Below are 21,083 nucleotides of genomic sequence, written 5' to 3'. Positions count from 1 at the left end.
AAGATCTGCCTCCATTTCCAGACTTTTTCTTTGGGTGGTGCTGGGGTTTGAACTCAGGGCCTTGTGCTTGCTAGGCAGGCGCTCTACCACTTGAGCCATACCCCCCACCCTTTTTGCTTTTAGTTATTTTTGCAGATTAGGGCTTGCATTTTTGCCTGGGGGTTTACCTCCTATGCCTCTGGTGTACCTGGGACCACAGAAGTACACCATCATGCTGGGCTTACATGTTGAGATGGGGTCTTGCTAAGTTTTTTGCATGGGCTGGCCTCAAATGGAGATCTCCTATCTCTGCCTCCTAACTAGCTGGGATTACAGGTGTGAGCCACCATGCCCGACTTTCTTCTAATCATTAAGATTACTGGATCTTCTATTCCGTCTTGCTGCTGCTGACAGTAGTTTGGGACTTGAAGAAGACCCAAAACATAGGTATAAAAGGCAGGTGACAGGTGTTCACTCACCTGCCTGAATTCCACCAGGAAGCCCTTGGTGGGGAGTGTGTGTGGAATGTGCAGTCTTGCAGTCTCAAAGACTTACAATGTCATAAAACGATTAGCTAGGGGAGCGGATCTCAGTCTTATCTGGGAACAATCTGTGTCTCCATAGCCAGGAAGTATAGGATCACGCAGTTCTGCCTTGGTCTTGTCTTTCTGCTCTCTTTGGGTGCTGAGGATTGAACCCAGGGCCTCACTGTGCCTCTCAGCCACACAACAGCCGTGTCCATCATCCTTGTGTTCCAAGAAACAGTTCTCACGGTGGCCTCCACAGGCAGCAGTGCCAGCGTTGTCATTTACCCCAAAACATGGCCTCTGCCTTGCTCCCCTTCTTTTTCTTTTCCTTCCTTCCTTCCTTCCCCGTCCCTCCTGCCTTCTTTCCTTCCCTCCCTCCTTCTCCCTCTCCCTCCCCTCCTTTTTAAATTTTACTTATTTTGAGGTCTGGGGTTTGAACTCAGGGTCTACACCTTGAGCCACTCCACCAGCCCTTTTTTGTGATGGGTTTTTTCAAGGTAGGGTCTCTCAAACTATTTGCCCGGGCTAGCTTCGAACCTCGATCCTCCTGATCTCTGCCTGCTAGGATTACAGGAGTGAGCCACTGGTGCTGGCTTCCTTTCACATTTTTGACACAGGAGCTTACTATGTAGCCCTGGATAGCCTTGAACTCATGATCCTTCTGCCTCTACCTCTCACATGCTTGGACTACAGGTGCGTACCACCATGCCTGGCCCATTGCTTCCTTTCTCAGCCATTCATAAGAAGTTATGTTAGCTGGTGAGGTTAGGGGAAGAGGACTTCTGAGTAATCAGATACTTTTAATGAAGAGCTACCATTTCTATACTCGTTTGTCTGCCAGGCATCTGCTGCTTAGGGGAAACACCCCTTCCCATGGGGTTCTGTGGGATAGCTAACTTTCTGTTGCTGTGACAAAATACCCTAGAAAATCAACTTGTAAGGAAAAAATACCTATTTTAGCTCATGGTTTTAGCCCATTTAGCTCATGGTCACTTGGCCCTATTGTTCTGGGCCTGTGAGGTGACAGCACATCATGACAGGGACACACAGCAGGGAAAACCCGCTCGCCTCATGTTGGCCAGGAAGCAAAAGGATAGAAAAGGACTGGAGTCCCCAAATCCCCTCCAAGGCCACAACTCCAATGACTGCACTTCCTTCCACTAGGCCCTGCCTCCTGAAGGTTCCACTGCCTCCTAATGGCACCGGAGGTTCTGCCAGGCCTTATATGAGCATTTAGTGGATATTTTAGATCCACACCACAACTGCCACCAAAGAACAACATTTGTCAGCCACAGGGGAAGAGGGCTCACGTGCCCGTCCACGTTGGCCAAGAGGACGCCTTCCCCCAGGGTTTTGTATCCTGCATGAAGCTCAGGAAAGGCTGACAGTGCCCAACATCTGGCAACTCTGGCTTGTCCTCCTCAAGACATGTCACAAGTGACTCAGCACCCACTTCCACAAAACCCCCTTCTTTTCAGTACCTCTGCCATTTCCCCCATCATTCTGGTTTGCTGCGTGTCCTACACAGGGAAACTTTGTTTTCAAAAAGTCGTTCTTGGCAAAGTCACCAGGACCCTCGTGAACAAGTGACACCTGGTTCTGATGACCTTGGGGTAGGGGCAAGTGCCTCAGTGGCTGCAGTTTGGATGAGAGGAAGGACAGCCACTTGTACCCATCCCTTGCCTGTTGCTAATGACACAGTACCACAGACCAGGCAGGTGAGAAGGGAAAGAGGTTGGTTTGGGCTCATGCTTTTGGTGCAAGGTGGAGGAACCACACTTGGTCATGTCTTCCTGCTAGCAGGTGGAGTCCTGGAACAGGGCAGGGTACACGGGGAGAGACAGCAGCACGTGTGACCTGTGCTCTTCCTCTTCTCAGAACTCCACCACTATTTCCAACCACTGGGCCCCGCCCTGATGAACTTTTGAGTCATCCCAAGATGGCTTTTAAATTAAGCCAAAGCCTGCAGGACTGACTGAAGCTCCCGGTCAGGAACTTTCTAGAGAAAGAGCAGCATGGTTACCGGCTCAGATTGGCGATCCTCCAGTGTTCCAGCTCCCCTTGATCCAGTTTGGTCTCCTCTCCTGTCAACCTCCAGCCGAAAGGAGCTCTGAGCTCATGTCTCTGCTTCCAAGCACACTGTATGCCCTCCCTGTCCCTTCTGCAAGGTCGTAGGTACACCAGGAGCCCGTGAAGCACCCCAGCGTCCCATGCCATGCAGCAGCCTGTCCTCTGCTTTGCTGTTTCATCCCCTGTATATCCTGCACTCAGCACCCAGAGGGAAGCCAGGCCAGGCTAAGGACTACAAAGACCTTCCCTTCACCAGGCCTCAAAACCACTCAGGTGCCACCAAGCTTGCAAAGTGCATTTTAGATGTGACAGATGTGAAACCATTCCTTTCAAAAGGGAACGAAATCTCCCTCAGAAAGAAAGAAAAAGACAGGGTCGTCACAAGTGGTTCTCCGGGTGACAATGACAACAATGATGTCCCCTGGTTGGTTGGTGAGAAGTCAGCGGACATAACACCAGAGTTCCTTGCCAGGTCATTTCCTGGGGAGGTACTGCCCAGTTTGAAGTCCTACTGAGCCTCTCTGCCCTTGGTAAAATAAAACGCAATCAGAATGTTCAACTCTTGAACAGCTCGGTGAATTAAGGTCACAGGTCTACTTCCCCTTGTAACCAGGGACCAGCACTGGGCCTGCTTCCTCACAAACTCTTCAGGATGTAGGTGTTCCAAGACCCACCCCCCTCCTGCCTCACAGCTTAGGAACTGCGTGGCGTGCCATCCCCAAGTTCTTGCAGCACACCTGGGACAGTGGCTGTGCCCACTGGCAGGGCTACCAGGAGCCCCAGTGCAGGGCCTCCAGCTAGGATCAATTACCTGAGGCTGCACAGAGCGGTACAGGACAGGGCCCTGCTGCCCTCAGTGGCGGTGAGAAGCAGGGACCCCAACCTGGTGCTCAACGTGGTGGGGAGCTGTGCGGCCCCAGAATAAATCACTGTCTCCGGGTGGCAGATGAGGGCCAGGAAAGAAGGCTTCTACAGCTTGCTGGGGTCTGGGGATCAGCTCCTTGGCTTTGTTTTGTGTTTTGAGACAGGATCCCGCTAGGTAGCCCAGGCTGGCCTGGGGCTTCCGAGTCTCCTCCCTCTGCCTCCTAAGTGCTGAGATTACAGGTATGGCCCACCACACCTGACTACAGTACCCTTTTTTTTTTGAGGTACTGCGGCTTGAACTCAGGACCTTGTACTTGCTAGGCAGGCCCTCTGTCACTTGAGCCACACCCAAGCCATTCCTTTTCGACTAAGCAGAAAGAATATTCTGCCCAGCTCCCCACGTGGTCACCTCTGTCAGCTGCTTTGTCCACGCGCAGAAAGAGCCTCGCCCAGCTCCTGGGCTCCTTCCAGGGTTTTCGCAGTGACTAATCCAAAAGGCTGGAGCAAGCCATACCCCAGACAAGGGGCGTCCCAGAGCCAGGCTCAATGGCAAAATGGCCAGATGCTATGACCTGGCTAAAAATACACCAGCAGCACATCGTAAAAATAAAGCGAGCTGGAGAGCTGTGTGGTGCTGCACACCCGCAATCCTAGGCAGCTAAGGCAGGAGGACAATGAGTTTGAGGCCAAACTGGGCTACACAGCAAACCCTGTCTCAAGAAACCAAGGGCTGGGTGTAGCTCGGTGGTAGAGCACTTGTCCAGCACTGGCAAGGCCCTGGGTTCCACTCCCAGGATCACAGGGGGAAGAAAAGTGAAGAACCCATTACTTGTCTGACATAGTTTACTTCTTCCCTGCACTGCAGCGTTCAGTGGCTCCTGCGTGTCCCTTGTCACTGCTGGCCCTCGTCCTGGGGAGGGGAGCTGGCATCTCCACTGCCTGAGGCAGACGGCTCAGACCGAGGGCCTAACCCCAGGGCTCACACGGACCCTGGGGGTGGAGGTGGCAGGAGGCTGCATGTCAGCAGCTGAGTCTGGAGCCGCCCAGCAGGTCACCCTGAGAGACGTCATGGGGGCAGAGGCCCCAGCTGGCCCCATCCTGCATGCCTCTCCTCTCCAGCGTGGCCTGGAGGAGTCCTCTCATCCTTTGGGTTTCCTTGAAGGTCGACTCCCAGATGACTTCCAGCTCACCTTCCATTTCTCTGGGAGAAAGAAAGAGGGGCACGGGAAAGGTTAGGGTACATAACGCAAAAGCCCACAGAGGCCCATGCGTGCAAACGCAGCGAGAAGGCAGAGGAAGAGCGGGAACGCCAGGAACCAGAGCCTGCCGTGCCAGCACCCTGGGCGCAGGCTCCATGTTGAGGGAAGTGCCGCGCGGCCACTGGGCTGGAGAGGAGACCTCCATAGTTGTCGGAAGAGCAGGGCACCGAGGAGGAGGGAGAAGGGGCTGCTTTCCCGTGAGCCAGCGCCTCCTTCAAGGCCCATGCTGCCCACTCAGTCTGGGGCACCATCTGACTGAATGAGGCCTAAAATCCCAACATTTCTGCTTTCCAGCACAAACTGCTATGTATTTGAAGAGCTACGGCAATCGTGTTTAAATGTCCCACTGAGCTGACAAAACAGGAACTCTCCAAGGGGAGAAAAAAATGAAGACCAAACTAGATGCAGACACAGGCAAATGAAATTTCACTTTGAGGACAAAAGCCAGTGCCCAACCCCCAGCCCGGTGGTGAAGGGAGTCAGTGTTGGGGCTGTGTAGACCAAATGTGACCGAGACTTAGGCTCAGTGACATCCATGTCTCCTTCTCCCCAGGCAGGTAAGTGGGGTCCCCTCACAGAAAGGATGGAAATCTGCAGACCTGCAAAGGAGCCCTGACTTCTGGAGAGGGCTGTGCCCACAGGCCTGTTCTCTAGGGGATCTGGGCCTGTGCCAGGCCTCCCAAGGGCCCAGATGTACTGAATCAAGAGAACAGACACACATTTGAGACAGTAAGGGAGAAAGCTCAATGGGTGAGTAATTAAGTCATACACTGCACACGGCCAAAAAGACAATTAGTTAACAGCATCAGGCAGAAGAAACTACCCCGGATGTAGTCTGGAGAAATATAAGATATTATGAAAGTATATTAAGCAATGCCTTTGAGGATATATTTTTAAAGCCCTCTTGTATCTTTTTTTTTTTTTAAAGAATTACCATTGCCTCTTTTTGGGTGGGTACTCGAGTTTGAACTCAGGGTCTCCACCCTGAGCCCCCTCCACCAGCCCTTTTTTGTGATGAGTTTTTTCAAGATAGGGTCTCACGGACTATTTGCCTGGGCTGGCTCTGAACCTCAATCCTCCTGATCTCTGCTCCTGAGCAGTTAGTAGCAAGGATTACAGGTGTGAGCACTGGCACCCCTACTGCTGCCTATTTTAAAAATCAGTAATAAAACTAAAATGGCTCCAGGTTGGAATTATTTTCTGGCACCAAAGAAAAGCAAATTCAAATCTTCTCTGAAGAAAAACTTCCCCAAGAAAGGCCCTCAGGATTCCACCGATTCAGCTCAACCTAACAACAGTTCACAGCAGAAGACACTGTAGGGAAGGTGGTGACCTGGCAGCCCGGGCCTTGGTGTCTACCTGTCACTGCATCACTGTTCTCATGGCCAAAGAAGGAACTCAACCTCGCCTCTTGTGCATAAAGAAAACATGCGACAGAGACATAAAGAAGGTGAGACCAGCCATCTGCAACAACAGGGATAGGAGATCATCATGCTAAGTGAAACATGCCAGGCACAGAACACGAACCACGTGCTCTCACTCCCGTGGAAGCTAAAACATCTGACTTCAGCATAGAGAGCAGGCCGGTGGTGACCAGAGGAAGGGAGATGAGGACAGCCTGCCCAACAGGTGAGAAGAAATGACAAATGAGGTGATGGATAAGCTAATTACTTGGTCTGATATTATAAAACGTATGCATCAAAATATCATATTGTCCCCCATAAATCTATAGAATTATTGTATGAACTAAAAACAGCAAATTTTAAAAAAAAAGAAAAAGAAGTCACATAGAGCAAGAGTCACAAAACCAGATCGAAGCCCTCTGGCCCCCCAATTTCAGATAGTGGAATGACGACATATACAGTATAAGATAGCTATAAATCAAATACTACAATAAATAAAAGATGTGTTTAAAAATAAGCAAAGACCAAAGAATTGGTTTGTTTAAATGACTAGGCGGATTTTCCAAAGAGCCAAGTAGAGCTTGAAAATGAATACACAGTTGTGCAGTGCAGTAAGAAAAACCTTGATGACTGAGTCAAACACACACTGAACAGAGATGGAGAGAGAATCAGTAAAACAGAAATACTGAGCAGAGGAAATTACCTAAAATGAAGACCAGGGAAAAAAGAGGGGGAAGTTTTAAAGGCATGTGCAGAATTCAGTGAAAAGATCTGAGGTATATTTAATCTGAGTGCCAGCAGGAAATTTAGAGACTGGGTGGAAAGACGGGTTTTGTGGTTGTTTTGTTTCTGAGATAGGCTCTCAGTCAGTAGCCCAGTCTATCTTTGTTTGGCCTGGAGATCCTCCTGCCTCAGTCTGCTGAGTTCTGAGATTACAGAGGTGAGCTACGACACCTGGCTTGAAAACACATGCTTTTTAAGAGATAATGACTAAGAATTTTCTAGAAGTAATGAAATAGTTCATGAGACCCCCATCTCCAAAATGACTGGAGCAAAATGGGTGGAGGTGTGGCTCAAGAGGTAGAACACCTGCTGCAAGCATGAAGCCCCAAGTTCAAACCCCACTTCCACTAAAAAAATAAATTACATATATATATAGATAGATATTATATATCTATCTATATATATGTATATATATACATATATATACATATATATATAATATCTCAATATAGCTTATGCTGATTATCTGTTGCAATCATATTTGAATATATCTAGTTAAATAAAATATATTGTTAAAATGAGAAAAAGGGATGACCACAGATCTTAAAGTTCTCAGACATTAAAAAAAAAAAAAAAAAGCAAGAATCATTTAGTCAGAAATTAATAAACTTTCCCAAGAAAATGAGATAAAACAGCAAACTCCAAGAGCCAGAAATGAGTAGAGGAAAGGGAGGCGCAGGCTGAGGACCAACTGACGGGACTGGTTCTGGAAGTCGACTCAAACAATGGAGGTTCTTAAGACAGAATAACGAAAACAGGGAACAAAGAAGACCCTCAGGGAATGATGAATTCACACAAAACCAACCCAGTAAAGAAGACTGCGCAGAGGCCCTTCCACCCCGAGCCAGGCCCGTGTGGGGCATCGGCCAGGTGGAGGCGGCCGCCTCACCTCTTCTGCTGCAGCGCCCCATCCAGGACCTCCTGCTTGTCATGCAGCATCCTCTGCAGGTGCCGCATCTCCTGCTGGTACTGCGCTGTCCTGTCCGCAAAGTCCTCCTGCTGCTCCAGCAGACGCTGACTGATGTCATCCAGCTGCAGGGAGGCCTGCTTCTTGTAGCCCTGGGGGGTGGGGGTCAGCGAGTGAGGAGATGTGAGGGACGCTGTGTCCTGGCTGCCCCAGCAGCTCCCCGTGATGTCAGAGCCCACTAAACTGAGTAAGCCCTGGCCGAGGCTCATCTGGGAGGCAAGTTTGGATTGTAAAAGTGAGAAAGGAACCACACATGGTGGTACATGCCTATAATCCCAGCATTTGGGAGGTGGAGCAAGATCCTACCTCTAAAAGCAGAATATAAAAGCATTTCTGACACAATAAAAAAACCAAGTTTTATATATATATAAATTTTTTTGGGCTACTTCTTGTTTTTTTTGCAGTACAATAAAACCAAGTATGGGGCTGGTGGAGTGGCTCAAGTGGTAAAGTGCCTCCTAGCAAGCAGGAGGCCCTGAATCCAAATCCCAGTACCACCAAAACAGACAGACAAAACCCCCACGTATCTTTTTGCTGTTGTATTCTTGTAGTTCTGGGGACTGAACCCAGGGCCTTGCACAGGCTAAGCAAGCACTCCACCATCTAAGCCACTCTCCCCACCCTTCTTCCGTCTATTTTGTTTTTGAGATAGGGTCTTGCTAACTTTCCACAGGCTGGCCTTGAACTTTCGATCCTCCTGCCCCAGCCTCCCAAGTGCTGGGATTACAGGTGTGTGCCACCACACCCACAGCCCTATTGTGCTTTCTCCTTGGAACTTAGTCTTCCTCTCCAAAATGGCTTCTTCTCTTTTCTACTTCTTTCCCGTGTTGCTCAGATGCACACAGGCGTCTGGCTCTCTCCTTCAGGCTCCTGTGCTGTTGCTTTGTGGTCTTTCTTCCTATCTTGAATTGCTTTTTTCATTTTTATCTATTCAACTATCTCTAGTTATCTAGCTTCCTGTCTTCCTACTTAGCAGTTTACTTGAGTGCAAGCTGCAGTTATGATCTTTGGTCAACGCTGTTCTGGTAAGTTTCCATCAACTTTCATCAGTTCAGTTTTGTTTCTTGTGGCACTGAGGTTTGAACTCAAGGCCTTGTACTGTAGGGAGGTGCTCTATCACTTGAGCCACTTACCACCCTCTTTGCTTTAGTTATTTTTCCAGTAAGGTCTGGTGCTTTTGCATGGGCTGGGCTGAAACCACAATCCTCCTACCTGCGGCCTCCTAGGAAACTGGGAGCATGGGTGTGGCAGTGCCACACCAGCTTATTGTAGAGATGGGCTGGCCTCAAGCAAAATCCTCCTCACCCCCAGCTCGAGAGGAGCTGGGCTTACATGTGTGAGCCAGTGTATCCAGCATTCTTCAAGCATTTCTGCATAGAAGCCTTGACTTCCTTTGGAGTGAGATGAGGTCTCTGGGAGGTGGCCAGGGCAGCCCTTGGAGCTTCACACGCCCCTCTTAGAGCCCCTCTCTGCCTCTGGACCCAGCTTGGCCCGCAGGGCCTCTGTCGGCAGCGAGGGTCTCAGTCTCCTCACAGCCCCTATTGCCAAGGTGGTCCCTTCACATCACCTCTCCTGTTTTGCTGCCCTTTCCTGAGCTGTCGCCTCTGATCTTCTCTTCCCGTCCCCAGCGTCTCCCTGGTAACCTGGAACTTGCACACAAGTGTCTTCTCTGGACCGGCTGTTGATGTGAGCTCCCAGTGTATTAAACACCACCAACCTGTTTTTTCACGGCCAGGCCATTTAATCATCATCGTCCACATACCTGAGCTCAAGGTTCTAGGTCTTACCCTGTGATTGTAGCCACCAGCCCTTCTCACCGCCCTCCACGTGGGCGGCCAGTCTCTCCTGCTTCCTCTGGCCCTGGCAGAAACCAGGTTTCCTGGGGAGGTGGTGGCTGCAAGCTGGAAGGCTGGCAGTCAGGACCCAGTGACCAGGAAGAGGGCGGGGTGCAGCAGCGCTGAGGCCAGAGAGGAGCAACTGGAGCAGCAAACGCCTGGAGATTCTCCCTGTGCCTTTTTTTTTTTTTCTTAACTTAAGCAAACAGCTATATGGTATTTTATTGTGCAGAGGAACCAAAGCTTACTTAATGAATTGAGAGGGGCTACTTCTGCCAGCAAAACCTTCCATTGAGCCAGGTGTGCGGGTGGCACGTGCCTGTGATCCCGGGAGGGGGACGGGAGGCGGAGGACGGGGACTGTGTGTGAGAAGTGCTCACCTTGACTTTTTCCTGAAGCTTGCCCAGACGGATGTTGCCTTTCATGATTTTGCTGAGGACTCCATCCTTCTCATTTTCTAAACATTTAGCCTGAGGAGAATGGTGAAAAGAGAAACACATGGGCTCTCAGTCTTACAGAGAAAATAACCGTTGCTTGGGCCGGCGGTGCAGCTAAGTGGCAGGGGGCTTGCTAGCATGTTTCGAGGCCCTGAGTTCAAACCCCAGCACAAATTCTCTTGCAAAGAGAATCACTGCTCACAAGCGGCCCCACTTTGCCCCGTCCTGCTCTTCTGGCCGTGCCCCACCTCTGGCTTCCCGCACTCCCTGGGCAAGGGCTGTGGGCAGAGCTTGGGACAAGGGCAGGGGAGGGGGACAGTGGGCACCAGCAGGCTGGGTGTCCTTTTAGGGCACACACAGAAGATCCCAACACCTCTCTTTCCTGTGGAACCTGTAATTCCCTCAACTACATCGAAGGAACGAAAAAAGGAATCAAACTGTAACTTGACTAATTTGATAAATTACAGCAAAATTAAGCATAACAGGATGCGCACCGGGTGCTGCTGTCCAAGCTGGCAGGTTGGACAGCGTATCCATGTGGGGCAGCATTTGAAGCAGAGTGACTTCCACAGATATCCAGATGGGACACGAGCTACCACACACTGTGGACCACTTGAAGAAAGAAAAGGTGAGCATTCCTGCTCAGGCATCCTGGAGCTGACACAGTCTGTCCAGAAAGGAAAACAAACAACCCACCCGACACCACATGGAGATGAGGACGCCAGTGTCTGAGACTATTCTGTCTCACACGGAAATGGAGGGGTGAAAGACGGCGACATGGCACTTGGAGTTATTTCAAGGCCACCTGTAGCCACAGGCAGCCACCGCTGCATGTGTGTATGGGGTCTCTTTCAGGAGGGCCCAGGTGGGAGAACGCGGCTCAGACCCTAGTCGGGGCAGACAGCAGCAGGGCACCCCTGCACACCTCCCTGTGGAGAGCGGTCTCTACATGAAAACGCCTGAGCTAGAGCCTGGCTATCGGGCTCTATACAGGTCCAGGCAGGAGCAGAGGTCACATCTTCGCATTCTGTGGCTTGGCTTCTAGCTTTAAATCCTTGAACACATAGGTGTCCACTTGGACCTCCATGCCTGGCCCACAGAGAGGAGGGATGGGCCCCTGGGGGACCTTCACTTCGTTCCGGAAGCCTGGGGTGTTTGCTGGCCCGCATTCCAGGGACAGTCCTGCCCAGCAAGCTTTGGCTTTCCCTTGTGCTGTCTGGGCGGGTGAGCCCAGTGGGCACAGCACAAGGGGACAGGGGCATGGAGCACTGCCACAGAAAATGTCAGAGCGCAGCACTTTGGTTAGGACAGCAACTTCTCAAGAGGGGACAAATGTGTCAGAAGGTCTGAGTGTGTTCAGCACAGTGTCAAAGTCAGAGTTCTTTCTAGGAGACTCAGGAGGACTTAGCAATCACCATGACATATGGCCAGACTCACCACACTGCCACCAGCATCCTCTATCGCAAAAATGTGTCATAGGGTTAAGTGCAGAACGGTATCCAGACAACTGAATCAGTATTTCTTTTATTAAAAATAAAGATCAGCATTATTCTCCAAGAGGTGCCTATGTCTCATGTCCTTTTCCCTGTGGAAGAAGCCCATGTCCTGTGTCCCTCTTCCTGTGGAGGAAGCCCGAGACATTTTCCTAAGAAACAGGGCTGAGCCTGTGACACATCCCAGCTGACTGCACACCTCATTCAACCCAGAAAAGGACTGCCAGGTTACTTGCATGGTTGCTGGTTTCCTTGTCACGGCAGTCATTAAACTATGACCTCTAATTCTACTCTACCAGAGACTGCTTAAAAAGAAGCATCACGAGCTCAAGGCAGAAACAACCTGAGATGTGGATGAGCAGCAAGGCCTGACACCCTGGAGACGACCACTGTCAGAGTCGGGAGGTCAGCATCTGTGGTGCCTGACTTATCTCGCCACACAATCTGTTGTAGACATCTTTCCAAATCAATGCCAAAATGCCAGCTTCGTGCCTACTATCACTTCAGATGGCTGTGCGGTGCCACCATCCAGGACACCAATGCTTGACTTAACTCCCCTCCTCGGGACTGATGCTATCAGGAACAAGGCAGGATGAATACCATGGGGGCTACAGATCCATGCTGTGACTCTGTTTCTGGGGAGAACTCTGCTTACACCAGCTGATTTTTCTAGGGGTGCTGGGGGTCAAATCCAGCATCTTGAACATTAGGCTCACACTCTAATCTGAGCTACACTTCAAGCCCTGTGTCTATGATGCCTGTTTTTGGAGGTACTGGAGTTTGAGCTCAGGTCTTGCACTTGCTACACAGGCACTCCACCACTGAGCCATCCCCCAGCCCTTTTTGCCTTAGTTTTCAGATAGGGGGGGGCTTGCATCTTTGCCTGGGCCAGCCTTGGAGTGAGATCCTCCTACCTATGTATCCCTTTTAACTAGGACTATAGACAAGATTTTCCACATCTGACTTGTTTATTGACATGGGGTCTTGCTAACTTTTTGCCCAGGCTGGCCTCAAACAGTGATCTTCCTGATCTCTGCCTCTGGAGTTTCTAGGATTACAGGCATGAGCCACTGCACCTGGCCTGTGTCTATGATTCTTATATTTCCTCTACAAATGGGAACATTATAAAAATGATGTAACAATACGTCTGCAAGTATTACAAATACATGCAGACTGATGCTCCTACTTACTTCAATGTGCTGATTCCCTTAGTTTATCTTCTGAAATAACATCTGCCATTATTTCAACATTTGGACTATTTGCCTTTCAAAAATTTGCTGAAGGAGTGGTGGTGCATACCTATAATCCCAGCATGTGGGAGGCTGAGGCAGGAGGACTATGAATTCAGGGTCAGCTTGGGTTACATAGTAAGACCCTGCCTATGAAATTAAAAAAATAAATAAAAGTTGTTGCCTGTGGTTAAAGGATCAAATTTTGGAGCATCTGGAAATGTGTGGTTGAAATTCTAAACTATGAAGCTTTTTCTGGAGTCATTTTTTAAAAAATACTTGGGCTGGAGGTATGGCACAGATGGCAAAGCACCTGCCTTGCAGCACAAAGACTTGAGTTCAAACCCCAGTACCACTAAAATGGAAAAATACTCTGGGTTGAAGATGTAGCTCAATGGCAGAGAACTTGCCTGGTGAGTGTAAACCCCTGGGTTCAAATCACAGTGCTACCAAGATGAATGAATGAGTGAGTGAGTGGATGGATGGATGGATGGATGGATGGATGGAATAACCTAGAGATGACTTGATAGGCACTCGCCTGTAATCCTGGCACTCAGGAGGCTGAGGCAGGACGATTCAGCGATTGAGACCAGCCTTGACAACAAAGTACGACCCTGTCTCAAAAACAAAACAAAAAACAGCCTCCAAATCATATTTGCATGTCAGCTTGCAGTTTACTTCCGGTGGTGCTGAGGAACTCACCAGCTGCTTGAGACTGTCGCGTTCCTGGGTTAGCGTCTCTGTGAAGCCAACGAGGTGTGCGAGGTACTGGTGAGCAGACATTTCTCTCCCTATGGCCTTTTCCACTTGCTTCTTGAGCACTTGGATTTTCTTCTGGTATCTCCTGGAGAGTTCCCCCAGTGGCGGGATAAAAACTCATTAGCCCGTGTGCCAGGGCATAGTGAATGCTGTATTATAAATCAGCAAACCTGCGACGTTAAGTGCTCTCCGTGAGCTGGGGAGTATGCGCCTGACACGCATGAGGCCTTTCCTTCCATCCCCAGAACTGCAGAAAAGCTGAAAAGTTCACTGAACTGCTATTATCCAGCAACTTAAATCAATTATGTTTCAAGGTGAGAAGAGGTAAACAAATTTAATTTGAAATCAAGCGTAATTATTGTGTGCAAATAAAGTTAAGAGGACTCACAAAATGCCAACGAATGAGCAGACTACTTAAATAGTATTCATGAACTTTTTGACTCATGTTCTAAAAGATACTTTTGAAAAGGGATCAAAGATCCCAAAGGAGACTTTTCGGAAATGGCTGGAAAAGAACTGGTGGAAGCCGGACACTGGTGGCTCACCTGCCTGTAATCCCAGCTCTCAGGAAGCAGAGATCAGAAGGATCGCAGTTATAAGCCAGCCCTAGCAAATAGTTCACCAGACCCTATCTCGAAAAAACCTTCACAAAAATGGGCTGATGGAGTGGCTCAAGACATAGGCCCTGAGTTCAAGCCTCAGTACTACAAAATAAAAGAACTGGTGGAACTTGCAGAGTCTTAGGGTCATGGAGGGTATTTGAACTCTGTGTGTGAGAAATGCTAATGAATTTGGCCAAGAGGAGAGCTACAGTGTACATTCATCCTGACAGCCACTCACTGGTTACTCTTTTCCATTTTACAGCTACTATCAGGCAAAGAAGAGACAAAGGGAATGAAATGGACAATTCTGCAGACCTATTCTCTCTCTGTGTGCGCTCCAGCTGGGCGTCCAGCGCTCGGTTGCGAGCCGTCCACTCGCTCTTCTCAAGAAGCAGGCTCTTCCTCTGCACCTGCAGGATGGCCAGCTGTTCCGTCAGCTCCTCCATCTCGGCACTCTCTTTCTCTTCTTCCTTTTGCAGCTGGCTGAAGGACAAAAACACAACAGGCCCACGTCCTGTGCCTGAGGCTAACATGGGGCATCAGTGCCCGACACGTGATCGGGCCACCCAGACAGCCTCTACCACACACCTCCCCACCAAGGTCCTAGAGGGCCTGGGGTCAAGCGCCTGGGGAAGCAGGAGAGGGTGTGGCTGGAAACACGTTCCTCTGGTGGTGATCGTGGAACCCTTTTCCACCCACAGTTTTTGCTCATGGCCATGTATACCACTTGTTTATATCCTGTTTCTTCCTGAAAAAAATCTAAACTATAATGACCAAAAGTAAGTCTACTGGTAAAACAAAATTCACTTCGTAACAATGGAGTGACTGACAAATGTTTTTGTGAAACACAAAGACTAAACCGGGCCCCTGTGTTGAACACCAGCCAGGGTGGCATCAAGTGTGCTCAGAGGGCACCGTGGGGAGGAGCTGGGCTTGGCACGCTCTGCAGAACTCCCCAACAAGGCAGTCAACTGTCCACTGTAACTGACAGGCACATAAAACCCAGAGCGTACTTCTTCCATTGAAAACTGACTTGGCCATTATTTAGTGGACAAATTGCTGAATTAGATGAATGATAAAGGGTTAAAGAAGAATGATGGAAACACACAGGCTTCTACTTGCAGCCAGGAGAGTTACAGAGGCCAGATTTACCCTTCAGCTAACAAAACACAAGAAATAACAGTTTTTATCTAGACTCTGGATGACAGGACTGTGACCCTGAAGGGGAAACAAGGCCACAGTGGCCCTACCTCTCTGCCTGGCTTGCACAGGGAATCCCAAATGGGGTCCCTAGGTGGAGGGATCAGAGGTCAGAGATCAGGGAGGCCAAGTCAGGAGAGTTTAGGGTAGAAAGGGAGAGGGGGCTCAGGAGATCCTCAGGGGTCAGTGCACGTCTTTGGCTGAGTACTGAACTGAGCACGTGTGAGAGGACAGTGCCCAGGGCTGAAGAAAGAAACACGGAAGTGAGGGACAGCTATCAAGAGAAACAATAGACTGGGCACCGGTGGCTAACGTCTGCAATCCTGGCAACTGGGTGGGGAGGCAGAGATCAGGAGAATCTTGGTTCGAGGCCAGCCTGGCAAATACTTTGTGAGACCCTATCTCAAAAAAACCCAAAACCCAACACAAAACAACACACAAAGATCCATGGGACTGAGGTGAGAGGAAAAGACAGAAAAGAAAATTAAAGAATTCCTAGTTAAGTGTTTCTAAATTTGATGAATGAATGAGCCCCAGGAAGCTCAATGAACATCAAGTAGAGTAAAAAAATCAACCAGGGAACATTTTAATAAGCTTTCTGAACACTCCTTAAAAGAAGCCCAAGGGCCAGGATGGGCGCACCTGCAATCCCAGCTACTTAGGAGAGGAGGTAGGAGGATTGCAGTTGGAGGCCAGCCCGGGCAGTTAGGTGGAGGCCCTACATAAAAAACAAACTAAAACCAAAAGTGCCACTGCCAAAGAAAGAAAAAAGAGAAAAGAAGCGGGCCAGAAGACTAAGGAGAAATCTTTAAACCGATAGAAACAAACATCCCAGTAACACGTGGGCTTTGGATCTTATGTTTAATTTTGGTAGTACCAGGAACGGGTTAAACTCGGCTTGGGGGAGTCTTGTGTGTGTGTGTGTGTGTGTGTGTGTGTGTGTAAACTCGGCTTGGGGGAGTCTTGTGCTTGTGTGTGTGTGTGTGTGTGTGTGTGTGTGTGTGTGTAAACTCGGCTTGGGGGAGTCTTGTGCTTGTGTGTGTGTGTGTGTGTGTGTGTGTTCCCCTGAGGACGGTCTAATATTCTACTAGGCTCACTACGATATTTAACAAGACAGGAGTCTTCAAGGGATGGGCTTTCTAAAGATTGAACAACTTTTTGATTTTTGGCGGTACTGGAGTTGGCGCTCATGGCCTCTCGCTTGCTACGCAGGCGCTCTACCACCTGAGCCACGCCCCCAGCCTCTTTTGCTGTAGTCACTTTAGATAGGGTCGCTCATATTAACAGTCTAGCTATGTAGCCCAGGTTAGCCTTGAACTCATGATCCTCTGCCTTAGCCTCCCATGTGCTGGGATTACACACATGTACCACTACGCCTGGCCTACTACTTTAAATTATCTTTGGTTCTAAAACTAATCAAGGCTGAAACAGTAGAAAAAAGTCAAATACACACAAATTGCAAACTGCACCCCAAAGGACACCAGGTACTACTTCAGTAAAATAGTTGTCATTCTTGTTCTCACACACCAAGTCTAGTAGGGTATGGAAGCTGAGGCAGGAGAACAGCTTGAGCCTCGAGTTTGAGGCTAGCATGGGCTACAGAGCAGGACCTGATTCAAAACAAGTACCAACACCGGGCAGCCTCTCTCCCTCCCCCTGTCACAGCATCATCAGGATACCACAGAGGCCCTCTGGCTCTCACCTCTTCAACTCGCTCACAATGGAGGTGTGGACGTCCACTGCGACCTTGCTGTCACAGTGAGTCTGGAGCTCCTGCAGCTTGGCACGCAAGCTCTCCAGCTGCCCCTTGCTGTCCGTCAACTCCTCTTCCTGCCTCTGTGTTTTCGTCTCCAGGAGCATGAGTTTTTTAGTCAGCTTAGAAACTAAAAAGCAAAAGTGAAGGTTAAAGACTTAGGACAAAAGACATAATAAAACATGCATATCAGCCAGGTGTGGTGGAGCTCCCTGTAATCCCAGCACTAAGTAGGCTGAGGAGGAGGAGCTTCATGCGTTCTGGGCCAGCCGGGGCTACAGAGCAAGACGTTGTCTCAAAAAACCAGAGCTGGGGATGCAGTACAGTGGGGGAGCACTTGCCTAGCATGCGCAAGGCTGTGGGTTTGACCCCCAGCACCACAAAATAAACGAGAGAGAGAACACAGTTCTACTTCATTCCCCACTTCTTTTTTTTTTTCTTTTGTGGCACTGGGGCTTGAATCAGGGCCTTCACCCTGAGCCACTCCACCGGCCCTTTTTTGTGATGAGTATTTTCAAGATAGGGTCTCTTGAACTACTTGCCCAGGCTGGCTTCGAACCACATTCCTCCTGATTTCTGCCTCCCGAGTGGCTGGGATTACAAGTGTGTGCCACGGCACCCAGCTCATCACATGCTGTGTTAACTAACCTTCATATTATTGTTAGCAGTTACCAGTATCCTGCTGGTGTCCCTGGCCCCTTCAGAGGGACACCTAGACTTTTGTCCATATTTTGTTTTGTTTTTGGTAGTAGGGTTTGAACTCAGGCCTTCACCTTGAGCCACTCCACCAAACCCTTTTTTTTTTTGTGATGGGTGTTTTGAGATAGGGTCTCGGGAACTATTTGCCTGGGCTGGCTTTGAATCTCGATCCTCCTGATCTCTGCCTCCTGAGTAGCTAGGATTACAGGCGTGAGCCACTGACGCCTAGAGATTTTTCCCACTTCTAAGCCACTATTTTACCAGTTCTGCTGAGTCTGTCACAAAACACACAGGGTGACTTAAAGGCCCAATGGAGCCCAAGGGAGAGCAGTCAATGCACCAGGTGTGATGGCTGAAAATGTCACAAGCAGCTTCCTTTCTGAAGAACATAACTTTCCCGTTCTCCAGGACAGTGACGTCCGGCATGGTCACCCCCTTGGCTTACCCTCTTGGAGCCGCTCCTGGTGGGCATCCTTGGCTCTTGCTTGCTGAATCTCCAGCTGCTCTATCAACAGTTTGTTTTCCTCTAAAACCAATTCTGCTTGCTTCTGAAGCTGTCGCCTATAAGGATTCACAAAATTCAGTTCTATCGTTTGAGGGCTGAGCGGTCATGAACACAGCACATCTGTAGACAAACGAGTATCTGGACATGTTCTAATGTTACGAGCACCATGCTAGTGACAAAGCAAATACTGCCACTTGCATATGTGGGGAAGGGACCCCATCGAGGTCTCAGTTGTGGACTGCTGCTGTCAACTGTTTTAAATGCAAATTTTCAAACATCTACAGAAGTGAAGAGAATGGAGTTATAAACTCTCACCCACACGATGCCCAGGTTAAACAAAGGTCAACCTATCTGTCTATACAGTCTTTCAGTTCTATACCAGCTGGATTATTTTGGCCCTCACATGGAATATTTTTAAAGAATTTAGAAAGACCACATTTTAATTTAAAAAGTAATACTCATTTATAATCAGCAGCTGCCAGGCTGTGTCCTGGCCACTCAGGAGGCTGAGGCAGGAGGATCACTTGAGGTCAGTTCAGGGCCAGCCTAAGCGATAGAGTGAGACTCTGTCTCTTAAAAATTGAAAAATAAGCTGGGCCAGCCAGGTGCAGATGGCTCACGCCTATAATCCTAGCTACTTGGGAGACTGAGATTGGGAGGATCAAGGTTTAAGGCCAGCTCAGGCAAATAGTTTGTGAGACCTCCATCTCCAAAATAACCAGAGGAAAATGGACTGGTGGAGTGGCTCAAGCGGTAGAACACTCAGGTGAAGCCCTGAGTTCAAACCCCAGTCCCACCAAAAAGAAAAAAAGCTGGGCATGGTGGCACACACTTGGAATCCTAACCCTTGGAGACAGGAGGATTGTGAGTTCGAGACCAGCTTGGGCTATACAGTGAGACCATGTCTCAAAAAAGAAAATAATTAATTAATTAAGATAAAATGAAAAATATAAATGTAATCAGCAGCATTTTTGCTAAAAACAAATTTATTAGGAAGACTTTGAAATGGCTTCTAAAACAATATAAATTTTCCCCAGCCTTAATTTCACCACGAGAAAACCTACCCTTACAGATAGTGCAAGGTAGGCCAGTGTCCAGCTCACCTTCCATGAGCTGAAGGGACCTCAGAAACCATCCAGGTAAGTGTTTAGCACCCGTGCACACTGTAAACCAGCAAGCTACTTCAAGTTCCCACTTTATATGCAAAAGGTCAGACAACAGAGAAGAAAGATGGAAGGAGCCAGGCTGCAACAGTGATATGACAGAGGCCACGGAGGCTGCAGAAGCACCCTGTGCTGTGGACGTGTGCCCACTTGCTCCCCCAGAGGACCCTGCCGAAGCTGGCCAGCACCAGCCTCTGCACCTGGCCCAAGCATGAAGCTCCACTTGGGCCCGGCTTACATTTTAGATTTCCCCATAGGGCCTGTCCTTCGTGCCTTTGCTTGCTCTTTCCTCCCTTCCTCTCTCAACGCCCTCCCTTTTTTCCTTTCTTTTTTACATGTAAGGGATCCCTCATTCCTAAAGAGAGGCCGACAGCCTCAGATATAGTTTACCACTCCCTCTCATTTATAGGTAAAGAAGCTGAGACCTCGAGAGCCTGAGGTTGCCCAGCTGGTCAGGAGAAATTAGGAAAGAAACAGAGAGGTCAGTTGTAGCCCAGGAGTTGGCAGAGAAATTACTGGAAACTAAGCAGAGACAGTTCTATTCATGTGTGAAATCTGTGTACTGAGAGCTACCCATGGTCAAGCAGCTGCACACCTGTGCAGGTAAGGGAGCAGCAGGAGGCTTGGGGGAAGGGTCTCACAGGGTCCCAGAGCCCAGGAGCCCTGCGCTCACCCCCTCGCTGCACAAGGCCACCAAGCTAGAGCAGAGGGCAAAACTCAAATCTCACAGCACATGGCCTGAGGGAATCAAGGCAGGACCTGGACCTGAGAGCAGGGGCTGCCCTCTAGGCTGGGAAACAGCTGAGGCCTAGATTCCCCAAGGGTCTTCGGAGGCCCAGAAGACATAACATCCTTCAGCTGCTTCCCAGGAACTGTTGAGGCTGAGCCCAACAGAACAGAGTCCCAGTTCAGCCAGGGTAGCCATGAGGCACCAAGCCCCGTAGCTGCACAGGCCAGTCCCATCGGACGCATTAGTGACCAAGGAATCTGGAAGAAATGAGCCAACAGTAAGAACGCTGTTGTGGACACAGAGTATAGAAAACGCCTCGAGTTGTCATGTGACAGTAAGACATTTAAAGAACACTAAAAGTAACATACTCATCCAAAGCCAGTGGGTTTTGTTTCCCCAGCCTGGGCTGGATGTCGCCTTTAGACTTGCAATGATACTTACTTTCTATAATCCACTCAGTGGGTCTCTGCTGCTTTCCAGGATGTGGAGTCATATGGGGTCACACACACAGGTGAACAGGGCTGGTCCCTTGCCCTGGAGGAGGGCAAAGGAGAAGAGGGAGCCATGTGGGTGCAGGACAGGGAGGTAGAGGGTGGCAGGTAAGTGACAGGACAAAGGTTTAGGACTCTGGCAGACACACAGACAAGGGAGCAGCAGTTGAGGTCAGGGAGAGAAGGGCTGAAGGGCACGTGGGTGTGAGGCCACCTCAGCTGTGTGTAGCCTTTTGGGAGCAGCATTCGGAGAGGAAGAGCACTGTGCCAGAAAAATACCACTTAGAAAATAAAACAGAATTCCTAGCCAGAGCAGTAAGGCAAGAGGAGAAAGA

The 21,083-nt window shown here is 49.4% G+C and overlaps 1 protein-coding gene across 2 annotated transcripts in view; it reads right to left on the bottom strand.

The window, feature by feature from the left end:
* Positions 1 to 957: 957 nt before the first annotated feature.
* Cep89 (centrosomal protein 89) overlaps positions 958 to 21,083 on the bottom strand; it is a 55,166-nt gene continuing 35,040 nt past the window's right edge. The window contains exons 13-19 of one of the 2 annotated variants that reach the window (XM_020182062.2): positions 18,305 to 18,420; positions 17,110 to 17,290; positions 14,523 to 14,690; positions 13,549 to 13,690; positions 10,068 to 10,157; positions 7,775 to 7,944; positions 958 to 4,641 (exon numbers count right to left, since the gene is read on the bottom strand). In XM_020182062.2, coding sequence (XP_020037651.2) covers positions 4,461 to 4,641; positions 7,775 to 7,944; positions 10,068 to 10,157; positions 13,549 to 13,690; positions 14,523 to 14,690; positions 17,110 to 17,290; positions 18,305 to 18,420 — 1,048 coding nt within the window. In that variant the 3' untranslated portion in view covers positions 958 to 4,460. Of the gene's footprint in view, positions 4,642 to 7,774; positions 7,945 to 10,067; positions 10,158 to 10,618; positions 10,737 to 13,548; positions 13,691 to 14,522; positions 14,691 to 17,109; positions 17,291 to 18,304; positions 18,421 to 21,083 lie in introns of those variants that run through there. The other variant, XM_074058648.1, reaches the window with a different exon arrangement.

The sequence above is a fragment of the Castor canadensis genome, chromosome 16, assembly GCF_047511655.1.
Source record: "Castor canadensis chromosome 16, mCasCan1.hap1v2, whole genome shotgun sequence".
NCBI classification, from domain to species: domain Eukaryota; kingdom Metazoa; phylum Chordata; class Mammalia; order Rodentia; family Castoridae; genus Castor; species Castor canadensis.
This window is presented reverse-complemented; position numbering and strand designations above follow the sequence as displayed.